The sequence below is a fragment of the Papaver somniferum genome, chromosome 8, assembly GCF_003573695.1.
Source record: "Papaver somniferum cultivar HN1 chromosome 8, ASM357369v1, whole genome shotgun sequence".
NCBI lineage: Eukaryota > Viridiplantae > Streptophyta > Magnoliopsida > Ranunculales > Papaveraceae > Papaver > Papaver somniferum.
This window is the reverse complement of record NC_039365.1, coordinates 153,602,175-153,616,606: the sequence shown is the minus strand read 5'-3', so window position 1 is coordinate 153,616,606 and position 14,432 is coordinate 153,602,175. Positions and strand designations below refer to the sequence as shown.

At 38.5% G+C, this 14,432-nt stretch overlaps 2 protein-coding genes across 2 annotated transcripts; one reads left to right on the top strand and one right to left on the bottom strand.

The window, feature by feature from the left end:
• The first annotated feature begins 231 nt into the window (after positions 1 to 231).
• Positions 232 to 6,608, top strand: LOC113303581. Its single transcript, XM_026552629.1, has 5 exons — positions 232 to 432; positions 573 to 3,108; positions 3,273 to 4,937; positions 5,081 to 5,324; positions 5,509 to 6,608. Exons 2-5 carry the CDS (start codon positions 658 to 660, stop codon positions 6,081 to 6,083), a joined length of 4,935 nt encoding a protein of 1,644 aa, XP_026408414.1. The 5' UTR covers positions 232 to 432; positions 573 to 657; the 3' UTR covers positions 6,084 to 6,608.
• Positions 6,609 to 6,828: 220 nt separating this feature from the next.
• On the bottom strand, positions 6,829 to 11,111 carry LOC113303580. Its single transcript, XM_026552628.1, has 5 exons — positions 10,730 to 11,111; positions 9,363 to 10,424; positions 7,917 to 8,656; positions 7,745 to 7,801; positions 6,829 to 7,342 (listed from the first exon to the last, which is right to left on the bottom strand). Exons 2-5 carry the CDS (start codon positions 10,345 to 10,347, stop codon positions 7,097 to 7,099), a joined length of 2,028 nt encoding a protein of 675 aa, XP_026408413.1. The 5' UTR covers positions 10,348 to 10,424; positions 10,730 to 11,111; the 3' UTR covers positions 6,829 to 7,096.
• Positions 11,112 to 14,432: the final 3,321 nt, after the last annotated feature.

The window sequence follows — 14,432 nt, the reverse complement described above, 5'->3', positions numbered from 1 at the left end:
CCATCACAACCGTCGATTAAATTCATTAACACAATCTTAACCGTTAAAACGAATTCCTCGTTTACCCCGATATAATAGAGGTCCTTTTAATGTAGTTAGGGTTTCCACCGTGGCAAGAGATCTTAAACCACCATGATTAAATCTAACGGTTATAATCAAAAAACCCAATTATGTGATTTTTATTTACGTATAATTTTATTTTTTCAATTTTAATTTTTTCCAAGTCTAAACCCTAAAAGTCCCGTGAAACCGAACCCTAGCTTCTTTCGTTTTCTCATACGGTAAAAAAAAACCAGAAAAAAAAAACCTAATCAGATCGTGAAATTTCTTACGATTTCAAGGGGGAAACAAAGGATTTTCGTCTCATATGTGAGGAATTAGCTCCGGGTGGTGTTGATTGTTCCGATTTGTTGCTTGATGATTGTTAGACAGGTATGTTCTTGTTTTTGTTTTTGTGACTGATTCGTTTTGGTGGGGGAGGTTCTTGAGTGTTTTGATTTCTGTTAGGTTGGGTTTTCTTGGTTATGATTCTAGTGTTTTGCCCTGATTTTAATGTTAAATTTGGGTATCAGATCTGAAACTAGGGTTTTCGACATGTACGATGGAATATGAGAATTGGGGATTTTGGTTTTGTTTTGCTGGATCGAGTAGTTGTAGATGGAAAATATCGTGAAAAAGAGTGATGTCTCTGAAATTTCGAAGGAATCGAAGTTATTGGATGTGGAGAGTTTAAATGTTGAGAAATCTGGGGCGGCAAAAGATAGGGATGAGGGTAAAGGTTTGAAAAGAAAACGCAGTAGATCATCAAGGGGGGTGGAGAACAAAGAGGTTAGTTCAGAGGAAGTGAATAAGAAGACGAGGGGAAAGAAGAGCAGAAAGGAAATTGCTGATGTTGGTTTAGAATCTGATAGTAAGAAGAGTGTTGAAGGCCAAAATGCAGTACATGGGAACAAGGTTAATGGTGTTAGTGAAAAGGAAATTCATGTTTCAGGGGGTTCGAATTTGAAGAACACAAATAGTTCAAACAATATCTCTGTGAAATTTGAAGATAATGCTATCACAATTCCTAAAAGGCCTCGAGGTTCCCTGAGGAGAAAGAAGTCACATAACAATCACATTCCAGTGAGTGCTCAGGTTCGAAACAATGTCACTTGTGATGATGCCGAGGCAGCTAATTTAGATGTCAAGCCTATAATTCCGATAATTACTTATGAATCTAGAGGGAAGAAGCATATTGTTGATAGTAAGGAAAATATCTCTAATGGGGGTAATTCAGCTAGACATATTAAGACTGAAAATGGGGCATCCGTTGTACATGTTGCTGATTCAACAGAAAAGAAGGTTCATAGAAGAAAACGAAAGGTTCGTGATTCAGAACCACAGAATCAGAACTCAGCGGAGCATTTGAAGCCTGTACCTGAAAAGTCATTACGGACGAGTGCAAATTTGCAAGATGACGATGAAGAGAATTTAGAACAGAATGCTGCGAGAATGCTATCGTCCCTCTGCTTTGATCCGAGCTGTACTGGTTTTTCTGGGAACCATTCTGTTTCTACGTCTGCGAATGGTCGTTCAATTACTCCTGTTTCTGGGGTTATTTTGAGATCACGGCCAAACCATTCAGCTGGTTCAGAGGCTAACTCTGCCGATGCTGCTGGACGAGTGCTGCGACCTAGGAAACAAGAGAAAGAGATGGGGCAATCAAGGAAGAGACGCCATTTTTACGAGTTATTGTGCAAGGACTTGGATGCTTACTGGGTTTTAAATCGTAGGATCCAGGTCTTTTGGCCTTTGGACAAGAGTTGGTATTTTGGCCTTGTGAATGATTACGATCCAGAAAAAAGTTTGCATCATGTCAAATATGATGACCGTGACGAAGAATGGATTAACCTCAACAATGAGAGATTCAAGCTTTTATTACTTCCCAGTGAAGTTCCTCGAAAATCTGGTTCTAAAAATTCGAAAGCAGGAGGCAAACATGTTGACAAGAGACGGATGGAGTCAGAGGAGGATGACAGCGACCTGGACAGTTTTGTGGATTCAGAGCCCATTGTCTCATGGTTGTCCCGTTTGACTCGTCAGTCGAAATCTTCTTCAGTTGGTGGTACCAAGAAGAGAAGGAAAACCCTGTCTGCACCGAAGAACCATGTGCGACGTGTAGTTTCTGATGATTCCATCGCCACCCCATCTGGTTGCTTGGTTGCAGAACCCTCTGGAAGTTATTTAAATCAACTATCAGGTAAAACTGCAGGCGTGGAAAAATCAAGTGATGGTGAAACGGCTGAAAAATCTATAATGGGTCACATGGCTAGGTCAAAAGAAAGAAATCTTCCTCTTGTTTATGTCAGGAGGAGGTTCCGCGATAAAGGAAAAAGATTGGGCTGGGCATCTAAGGAGATTTCTTGTAGCAGAAGTGGCGTTGGATCTGATTCATCTCTTGCTTCTTTTGCTGACATTGACACCATTGATTTACTGAAAGAATACGATAGTACGCACTTGTGGACTGGTTTGGATCCTGACATTGTATATTGGACTGGTGAGAATCTTAGATTGTTGAGATTCGATGTTCCTTCTGCGGGTTGGGGTAACATGAGGTTGAAATTAAGAATGTCACTTCAGTGTGCCTCGGGTGTCATGTCTGTAGGCAAGGAAGTTTTTATGTGCCAGTTCTTGATGCTGCTCCACCACGGTGTTTTGATCACCTTGTGGCCTAGAGTTAGATTGGAAATGCTTTTTGTTGACAATGTCGTTGGGTTGAGGTTTATGTTGTTTGAAGGTTGCATGTCGCAGGCAGTATCTCTTATATGCTTAATTATGGCTATATTTCGTCAACCAAATAGGTATAGGAAGTTTGTAGATCTTCAGTCGCCACTTACTTCAATTAGGTTAAAACTTTCGAGCTTTCCGGATTTGGCAAGGCATCTTGCTTTTGTATCCTATAACTTCTTGGAGTTGGACAATTCGAAGTGGCTGTACCTAGACGAAAAACTGAAGCAGTATTGTTCAGTCATAAAACAGCTACCTCTCTCTGAATGCACGTTTGACAATGTTAGGGTCATCCAGAGCAGACCTGTCTCTTCTGATACTGGTGTGCCATTTACGATGGAGGTAATTCTCTTGCATTGTTTCTGTTTCTCTTTTGTGGATTATTTCTCCCGGTTGCCTATCTAGCTTTAGTCATTTTCCTTCCATTATTAACTTTAGTTGGTTGCCTTTTGTTATAATCTAATTGTTGCATGGTATGAACTGTATGTATCATTGTTATTAACCAGGGTTCACACAGAAAGCCAACACGAGGAATTATGCATATGGGGTTCTCCAAAGAGTTTGCTAATGCCAGCAACAACACAGGGCAGTTATTATCTAGATGTGATGGCAAGCATAGAAGTTTTCCTCCATTTGTTCTCTCATTTGCTGCTGCTCCTAGTTTCTTTGTTAGCCTGCATCTCAAGTTGTTGATGAAAAAAAGTGTTGCATCTGTTAGCTTTCAGAAGTCATTGGCTTTGGTAGAAGATTCAGAGAGTCGTGGGATATTGATGGCTCCTGATGATTCATCTTCATTCGAGGAACTTGCAGATCAGGAAAACCCTAATGTGGAGATTGACGCTCTCTCCATTAGCAATACTGGTAATGGGATGTTGCTCTCTGAAGGTTGCCTATTGGATGAGCATGATATTACTGAAACTAGTGTAGGTCCTCATGACTCTGGCAAGAATGAGAACTCTGATGATCGTTCTTCTCAGGAGAAGTCCGAAAGTGGCCACCTCTCTCATTTAAGTAGTATTAGAGTTCAGATACCCGCAGATAACCAGTTTGGTACACAGTCATTGGACAGGGGAAGACAAAATGCCCAACAGTCTACATCCAATTTGGTTTGGCACATGAATGATTGCAATATTCGCAGCCCTAATCCAACAGCACCTAGAAGTAGTTGGCAGCGTAGCAGACATAACTCAGGCCCTTTGTCTTGTAGCCATCGGTCAAATATGTGGCCAGATGGAAGGACAGATCCGACCCATAATGGCCTTGCTAACGGTTTTAAAAAACCTCGAAGTCAGATTTCATATGTTGTACCGTTTGGAGGTCATGATCTCAGCTCAAAACCTCGAAGCCATCTGCGCAGAGGGCGACCACACAAGAAAATAAGGGATGAAAATGAGAAAGTCATCTCCAGTGGTTCCAGAAGCCCTCAGAGACAGACAGATTATTTCTCATGCAGTGCCAATGTCTTGATTACAGAGGCTTATAGAGGGCGGAGAGAATGTGGGTGCCTTGTTGTGCTAGAGTTTGTTGATCGTAAGGATTGGAAGCTCTTAGTAAAACTTTCAGGGGTGGTTAGGTATTCGCACAAGCCTTATCAAATTTTGCAGGCTGGTTCAACAAACCGCCATACACATGCTATGATGTGGAAAGGAGGAAAAGATTGGACTTTGGAGTTTCCTGACCGGAGCCAGTGGGCCCGTTTCAAGGAAATGCACGAGGAATGCTACAATCGGAACAACAGGGCTGCTTTGGTTAAGAGCATTCCTATACCAGGGGTTCGCCTGCTTGAAGAGCGTGATATTGTTGCTGCAGGTGTACCATTTGTTCGCACTTTGAAGTATCATAGGCAGCAAGAGTCTGACGCTGAGATGGCTTTGAATCCTACGCGTTTCATGTATGACATGGATACTGATGATGAGGAGTGGTTGTCAAGATATGAAAATTCTTTGGACGTGAGCGAAAATAATCGATCAGAGATTTCCGTGGACTTGTTCGAGAGGACGATGGACATATTCGAGAGAGTTGCATTTGCTGAAGAAAGTGAGGACTTTACACTTGACGAAATAGACGAGATCATTGCTGACATAGGACCATTTGATGCGATTGAAGCCATCTATGAGCACTGGCAGCAGAAGAGGCAGAGGTCAAGATGGCCTTTGATCCGGCAGTTGCAGGTAATTTTTGACGTGCCTATTTAAATTCACCCAACCCTCTTTTTTCTTGCATATTCTAGGACATTTATAATTGTGATGTTCACTTTTGACCTTTCTCAACCACCACACCTCTCAGTTTTTTTAAATCTTTTTTTGCTTTTCAGCCTCCATTATACGAAAGGTACCAGCAGCAAGTGAAAGAGTGGGAAGCGGCCAACCCTAACATCTACACAAATGGTGGCAACTTGCATGGTGTCCCGGAGAAGCCAGCAATGTTCGCTTTCTGCCTAAAACCACGAGGGTTAGGCGTCACCAACAAGTTCTCTAAACAAAGGTCGCATAGGAAGCTCTCGGCTGGTGGAAACAACTACATTTATCCTAGAGATCAGGATGAGCTTCATGTTCTTGGTAATTTTTACATACTCTTTGCTATATTATGCTCGCTCTGCATGCATTGGAGGCAAGAAACAAGAAATAAACATAGAAATGCTCCTTACAGAATAATTGTTAATAGACCATTGTCAATAGTAGTTAAATAGAACTTTCTTGATTGTTAACTAATAAGTTCTCTTTACGTTCATTGCTGCATCAGGTAGAAAATCTAACGGGTATGAAGAGAGGGGTATTCACCTTGGCCAGAACTACGATTATTCAGATGCTTCTCCTTGGCTTCAGACATCCACGAGGACTATGTCACCACGGGATGCCATTGGCAGTGGGTACCTATCGATGAGCAGTGATGGGTCTGAGAGGAGTCATCATCAGACTATTCATGGAAACAAATCGAGAAAGATGAGGACATTTTCATCTCCAATGGATTCTCAGATGATGACAATGTCTTATAATCAGAGAACAACAAAAAGAAATGGAACGTCTCAGTGGAATATGGGTTTATCAGAATGGCCTAATAACCGAAGACATTACTACAACCAGTCGGATGGATTTCCAAGGGTCAAAGTCGAACAATTAGATGATTCTGATGTTGATGAGTTTAGGTTGCGAGATGCATCAGGGGCAGCAAAACATGCATCAAATATGGCTAAGCTAAAGCGTGAAAAAGCTCAGAGATTACTTTATAGGGCGGATCTTGCAATTCACAAGGCTTCTGTTGCTCTTATGATTGCTGAGGCAATGAAAGCCTCATCTGAGAAGGAATCGACAGGCTAGGATGAATAGAAGATTTTAACAGATTGCTTAGATGATCACATGACATAAGATAGCAAAAGCTACTTCAGGTAGTAGTAGGACAATTTCGCGCCAAGATATTTTTGCGTATGTATAGATTTGGCATATTGTTCTAGCTGAATATTTAGGTCTGCAGTTGGAGAGAAAAAGAAGATATCCTTGGCTGACCTGCAGCAAAAGAAGGCCTACGGGTTTTCTCCTTTAGATGGAGGGGAAGCATTTGATGCTCCCAGAGAAAGCATGTGTAGAATTTTGGTTTCTCATCTTTGTACAGAATTTTTAGCCAGTTTTATCCCGCGTCTATCAATTAAATCCACTTACAAAGTGTGCCACTGACGAAGCATTTACTCTGAATGGTTGAATACACCTGAAATTTCAAACAAAATTATCCTTGCCCCCAGAACCTTGATGATGGTTTGTACTGAATGCTCGTTTCTGTTTTGAGATGTTCTGTAAGTATTATCTGTGAAACATCTTAACATGAGTAGAACCTTAAATCTTTTTATCCCTCGTATGCCCAGTAATAATGGTTCAGTTCCCTTAGAAGTGTGGTTAGTGGGTATTATAATTATTGTGCTATATCATGTGCTTAGCCGAAGTTTCAAAATACAAAATCTATTTCACTTTTCCTATTTTTGGAACAAGCTCAAATTCTCTCCCTAACATATCGCTGCTGTCAAAAAAAGTTCACTGCGTAGTCTCATATTGTTGACCTAGAAGTAAAAGATGAAGAATCAGTCACAGTGCTTCTTTCAATTAGTTGTGTTTTGACATCAAAACTACAATACTACAATGAATTATTGTATATTAGGATGTAAACTATTTTCAAAATCTTACGTGACCACAACTTTTGACAGTAGAAGAAAAATCTCAACCGCTGTTGTAGGAACAGATTTATGCCAAGTTGCCTAATCAAGAAAAAAAAAATCATTTTGACCGACTCCTAAAGAATCTTGTGTTCTCGTACAGGTGGGTAGTGAAACTGACTAATGTTCTTATTTGAGCCTCATGCACTTAAAGAGGACGAAGGCGAATTTCTCATACATCTGTGTTTTCAAGTACATCCTCTCTACTTTGCTTTTCCCTCTCATTCCCATCTTCTCCCTTTCGGATGGATTGTTTAGCAAATACAAGAGATTTTTTGCAAGAACTTTAGTCCCTGGGCGACCGACTGGATGAAGAAGACCTGTTATATTGTGCTCTACTATCTCTAATGTTCCTCCTGCTTCGGTCCCAAGCACCTGCAAAATAAGAAAAGTTAAATAGTCGAGGCTGGTCAAATTAAACACTGCACTAATGGAAAAAATCATCTGTCTTTGTGGAAACGAACACCATACTTGACCATCCACAAAAGAGTTACATGAAACATAGCTTCTTAGGGGATAAGTCTTGTACTGAGATCATCTTGACAAGTCACAGGGAACATCAATCTATTATGTCGCACACTGGATTAGTTTTGACAAGGCTTAGGTTTGAGAAGGGCGGCAACCATGATGAGTTTATCATCCTCAGTTAACACCATAAGTTAAAGTCTTACCGATTACCATGCAAGTATACAACCACAGGGGCATGCTTTCCAAACAACCCATTTTAAAACAGCAAAAGAGGAAAAGTAAATGAAACGGTAGTATGATTCTAATTACCGGAAGACCAAATGCCATTGCTTCAATAGTCACTCTCCCAAATGTTTCCCCAACACCCTGTACATAAATAAACAGTTTTATATTAAGAGCAGAACTTACTATGTCATCCATCATGTCTACTAGATATATTTGTGATTATCAACAGAGATAAGAAACGAACAAAGCTATTCACCTGAGCATTTATGACGTAAGCATCTGCTGCAGAGTAGAGTGAGGCTACGCGCGTGGTTGATGGAGTCCATAAAACTAACTTTGACAACAATGGGTGTTGGGATAAAAATCTGAGAAGTCCTTTCACATAAGGAACTTTGTTACTCTTGGACCCGACAGAACCAATTAAGACTTTAAGCGCTAGTTCTTTCTTTTCCTGATTACCAGATGACAGCTCATCTGGAGATCCACGAAGGTGCAAATTCTGAAACAAAACTCTTGAATGCTGATTGTCAGATACATTTCCTTCTCTCACTATACCATTTTCCTCATCAATGGTTAAACGTGCTGATTCAAGAAGAAACAGCTGACCCTTTCCAGGGTTGATACTACTCAAAGAAATCACGAGCATGTCTTTGTCGGTTAATCCCATTTCTTTTCTAACTGCATCTCGCAAAGCACGCCTTCTCTCCAACATCGTCTCAACAGAAAATGAGGGAGTATTTAGGGAACAAGGAATGCCTGCTACAAAAGCCAATTCGTCGTTAACCGATAGAGGCATTAGCGCGGGCGGGGAATTTAGCTTTACTCCTTCCTCTTCGCACCAGGCTGACCATTGTTTAGACTGTGTTTCAGAAAGATATATCAACGACGTAACTCGATTAAGCATGGGTTTTGCTCGATCGAAGTACTCCCTCCGGTTCTCCATAATCCACCAAGCGATCTGATTAGAACCAGCTTTACTATGTTCAAGATATTTCTCTGAAACAAAAATTGAATTTTGTTAGCCGATGTCCCTAATGCTAAGAAATTATATAATGTCCTATTCAGAAATTAAAGACAGGATATCTTAATGTTTATTTGTTTTGCACCCTATCTGGGTTAATCTAGTGATTTAATACAAAAGGCAGCAGCAGACATTTCCAGCAATGCTGGATAATAAGCGAAAACTGCTAATGCAAAAAACATGCCTCCCATCCATCCATTTAATAGAGGAGACTAAGAGTTTGCAATCCTTAGCAAAGTATAGGTGCTAATCTGACTCAATCTCCATTTAATACTAAAAAATTGTGCTTATGCCATAATATACAAAGCTAGAATTAGACTCTGACAAGGATTCTAGGATGTATTCATCATAGGCATAATATCTTAGAATGAGTGCTAGGCATTGGTTGTTTTCAGGATACTTGACCAAAGAAATATTATCTAGTACGACTGAAGGAACCATAATGATGATAATACAATTACACTGATGAGTAACTGTAAATACATTTGGTGACATCAAGAATCAAGGATGACTATGACATTCTAAGGCAATGTGCATATATATACCACAAAGACGTACAGGTTAACAATGCAGTACAAAGGCATATTTCAAAGGTCAAAGACGAATACTGTGAGATTTTTTCTCCTTCTTTTGAAGTGCTTCAGACAATTTATATCAACAACACTTAATTTAAATGCTTACCAATCCAATCAGAACAGATAGCAGATCCCGCAATGACAAGATCAGCTTTCATGGCAGTCTTGTAGCTGAGTGCAGCCTTGTCCTCAACCACTTTGATCTTTCGCCTGTTAAGTTCTCCCATTAAGCCACCTCTTCTGCTAAGAACTACAGCAGACACTGTAGCGCCACAACTCAAAAGCTCTGTTGCCAATTCCATCATTGAAAGTGGGGCCCCTGTCATTGAAAGCTCGTGGAATACCAACACAAATTTTCTAGACCAGACTATACGCGCAAATTCGCCCTTCCGGTTGCAGGTTCCAGATCTCTTCTCAGCACTCCATTCCAAAATTCTGTCCTCGGTTGTACCAAAAGGACCAACAAGCAACCCATATGAAGTATTTCTTTTAGGAATCTCCTCTTCCTGCTCCACCAAATTAGTGTTTTCAGCCTCATCAGCAATCTTTTCTTTCTTACGGTTCTTACTCCGCAATCTACGTGATAAAGCCGTCCTCTTAACCTTCCTTGGATTCCTGGGAGAGTTTTTATGCACCAATGTCCCACTTGTTTTTGGTGCCAGACTTGCATCTGTGAGCTTGGACTCATTTTTGCTTCCCCCATCAGTAGAATTCTGGGTAGCAACCACAAGTTTCTCATTCTTGACCAATGCTGGCTGCAAATTCTGATCTGTACTTGCATTACCAGTAATCGTGCTTGGTTTACTTCTATATCCAATCAAATCATTTTTACCATCATTATTATCAGCATGTGCCCACTTAGATTGTACATAAAACCCTAGGTACGCCCATAGTGTAATCAACAATAACCAAAACAACAATCTATTACTTCTAAACCACTGAAAACGTTCACCTCTACCATCTCCTCTTCTGGGCGTGCGACTGGAATGTAGTCTCCGAAACGATGGTGAACCTCTAGGAGTTGATTTTCCTGATAATGTCTGCTTAATACTCCCACTTGGACGTAGTGATGATGGTCTTCTTTCTTCCATTTGTACAAAAAAATCAACTAACAATCCACATGGTTCAGATCTCACAATGTGCCCAAACTAATAAATCTCCTCCTTCCCTATTCACACAAAAACAAGAATCAAAAAAAAAAAAAAAACTCTAATTAAGTTTCTTGAAAAATACTAGCTAAATTCCTAAATTACTGTAAAAAACTAGAAACAAAATTCTATATAAAACAAGATCAGATTACTGAAAAATCAACACTAAAATTTGATATTTCTAAGGATCAAAAAAAATGCTTCGGAGCTACTAAAACAGAATCTAGAAGATCAAATCAAACTACATTTGATCAAGAAAAAAACTCAAAGAATAGTTTATCATCCCCTGATTCAAGAAATGAAGATCAAAAGACTTAAAACTCACCGAAATTTCGATCTTAAAACACACACTAGTTTAGCAGCACCTCTCGCTATTGGCTCAACTCCAGCAAGAATGAAAAACAATTCAAGATCCTGATCTCGTTTAATACAGGTTTGAGTGAGTTTTTTCGAATGAATTTAAGTTTCTTGAATTCTTTAGTTCTTAAAATCAAAGAAATTGATGTATCAGAGAAAAATCTGAGCAGACTTTGTCTTCTTCTTCTTCTTCTTTTTTAAGTTGACATAGAGAAGTGATTGAATCTTGATGGATTCCTTAATGGTAACTTGAGGGTGGGAGAGAAAGAGAGCAAGAGGGAGAGATTTTTGGGTAAAGAATTTGTGATTTTTTGTGTGGGAAGTTTTTGAAACAGAAAGAAAGGGAGAAAGTCTTTTCTGTTTTTCTGTCTGAAAAAATTTGATGCTGAAAAAGAAAGGGAGTATCATCCGTGTGATTTAGCACGTGTATATTAAATTGATTCTGTGTTGCTTTATTTCACCATGTAAAACTAATTCGGTTTTGTGCACAATCCTAAGGGTGAGTCTGGAGACTCTGGCAGACAGATTTTAGGTTTTGATCTGACCATTGATCATTGATCGGACAGATTTTAGGTTCTGATCTTATAGTCTGCGGTGAAGATCAAGAGAACAAGATACTGAACTGATCATTTGATAAGTAAATGCTACATTAAATCACCCCTCGTTTGTGCCGACGGTTTTCTCCAGTTACCGAAGCGAAACAGAACGACATAAATTGTTGTTAACTTTCTTAACAGACAATTTGACTTAAATAATCAATCCGCTAACCTGCATCGGGTTCTACTTAAACTAACCTACTACCTTTCTACTTCGAGCTCCACAAAGTTGCCAAGTATAAAAATGTCCACTCTCACTAGATTTTTTTTTTTTACTATGAAATTGTTGACTCAATAAATGTAGTAATAATAGATAGTGGTACTGTTGGCATAAATGAGAGAATCATTATTGAAATGGTTAAATGGAAAAGGAAGTCTGTAGTTATTATGGTTGAAGATTTCTTTATTCAAAATAGTAAAACTCACACATGGAGACTAGACAGTGAGTTAAGATGTTACTTTCTTACCTACTGATTTGAGTCCTTCACGTTGCAAAGGGCCCTTCATTGTCCCGTAACATCCAAATCCTTGATTTGTGTTGTCAAAGTATTGAATTGTAGAGGCAGGAGAACTTGTTTTACTATTGGAAGAAAAAGTTCCCACAGGACATCAAATACCACTTGAAATTTTGACTTTGGGTTCTGGAAAATGGGTCATTTGTCCAAATATTTTTAAAATACGGTTCAAATGAACGAGTAAAAATTAGTACGGTTGAAATGGACACCAAAAAAATAACAAGGATGAAACTGGATGCATCCTAATGTAAATTAAAAATAAAAAAAAAATATTTGAAATAGGTAGGATGAAACTGTTTACATCCTGGCTATTTCTAAATTTTTGCCCATTTAAACAGTACCAAAATCTAAATGTCCTTTTCACCCAAAAATTATTGAGTTTGGTCTTTTTAACCAATTTTGTGTTTCAGTTATCTATCTCAAAAGAAAGAAAAAAGAAAAGAAGACAAAAATAAATAAAAAATAAATAGATTAGGTGTTTTAGTTGGACGCAATATTGAACATTTTTTTTTCTTTTTCCAACATTTTTTCTCGTTTTCCCGAAAAAGAGTTAACCTCGTTGTATCGATAAAAAAACGAACCGTAATTTCTCTGGAAGGAGAATTACGATAAACCATTACATCGTCATTCCAAGTTTGAATGTTTAGGAAAGTCAATACAGCCCAAAGACTATTGTCTAACCAATTATGTTGTATAGCAAATTTGTTACAAAATACAGCTAATTTTGTTGCCCAAACTATTCGAGATCTCATAATTAAAATAAAGTCCTTTGCTGTAAAATTTGTATCAAACCTAGTGTTGTTGCTGAAGCCTGCACATATCTTATATCTTCGCTTTCTAGCTTCTACACACTTTCCCATTAGCAGCATTAGAGTTGGTTGAGGATCGCTTTTAAACGAGATGATGTGTCCACTCCATTCTATTGCATTGGAAAGTCGCATCAGCTCCATCCTTTTATAACTCATCTCTCGTAGTACAGTCTACATGCAAACCTCTAGCTTCTCTAATGCTCCCTGTATGATCAAACAAAATTAGGCCAATTCCATCCTTAGCTATGAAATACATCATAGTTAAAGCAATATTGATTTTAAGGTGCATGGTTCCTCCAACTGATGTGTGATCATTTTAAGGACACCATCATTTTTGGGGTTGTAGTACAGAGATTACATTATGTTAGAACTTGTTTGGTGGACTCTCTTGTGACCACTATGTTATAACCTGTTTGGTGGACTCTCTCGTAACCACTGATAAACTTAATTATATTATTTACTGTAACAACACTATTTTAACTCTCCTTTTGAAAGGTAATATTACACCTGGCTTTCCATATATGCCAGATGATAGCGCTATATAAAACCTGCCAATCGATATCTCCTTTATTTGGATTTTCAAAACAGTCGTTTAACCAATCATGAAAAGGATTTGTACCATTAGTAACATATTTCATATCAAAGTTATAATGCATCTAAATTTGTTGAGCATAATTACATTGTAGAAATAGGTGAGTGAGTGTTTTGTGACCATCATTACATAAGATATGTTTGGTGTTTATGCTTGGAATGATAGCTGCCACCCTCATACTATTGGGAAGTATAATGTTGACTGCTTTCCAAATAAATTTCTTAACAGATAGCGATGTATCCATCTTCCAAATCTTGTCCCAGTTCTGTTTGGTGTACCATTAGAGTTTATATGATGACATAAAGAAGAGTCTGGTGGGGGTATGTCCTCTTTACTAAGTCTGGTGGGGTATGTCCCATTAGAGTTTATATGATGACAACACGTATTCTTACTTTTCTCAATGGTTTGAGCATCAAAACAATTTTCTAGTTTTTCTAAATCCTAAGTATTATGTGACTTTCTTTACTAAGTCCATGTGTATGCATTTATGGTTTTATGAATGATGGCATTGTGTCTGAGATCCAGAAGTCATCCCAATGTCGATACCAGTTCCATTTCCTACTTCCCCAAAACAAAATTGTTTTATCTTATTGATACCAGATAACAATCCTTTCCAAATCCAACTATGCTTCCTATTAGGGGTACTATTTAATGGAGAACATCACTGTTTGGGTAATATTTTGCTTTGAGGATGGAGGCACAAAGAGAGTCGGGATTCTCTTTCATTCTCCATCCCATCTTAGAAATCATAACTAAATTAAAGTTCCAAACAATTTTTATTCACATCCCTCCTTCATCAAGAGATTTACAAAGAGAAGTCCAATTATTTAAGCGAACTCCTTTCTTACCTTTCTCATCGAGACCATTTTCATCTTTCCCCCACCAATAACCTCTCTATAGTTTTGTTAATTCTTTAAAAATCTTAACTGGTATCTTAAAACAATTCATTTGATATACATACAAATAGGTAGTTATATTTGAAAAAACGGGGGTATAACAACCACACCCAATATTTCGCTTAGCAATCTGTATGGGCGAACTCCAATATACTTTCTAGAGAATCAATTAGACAGTTAGACTCAATCAATAGAAAAGTATATCAAAGAGTTATTATCTCAATCTCTCGATTTGATCTATACTCAAGCAAATAGAAATATGC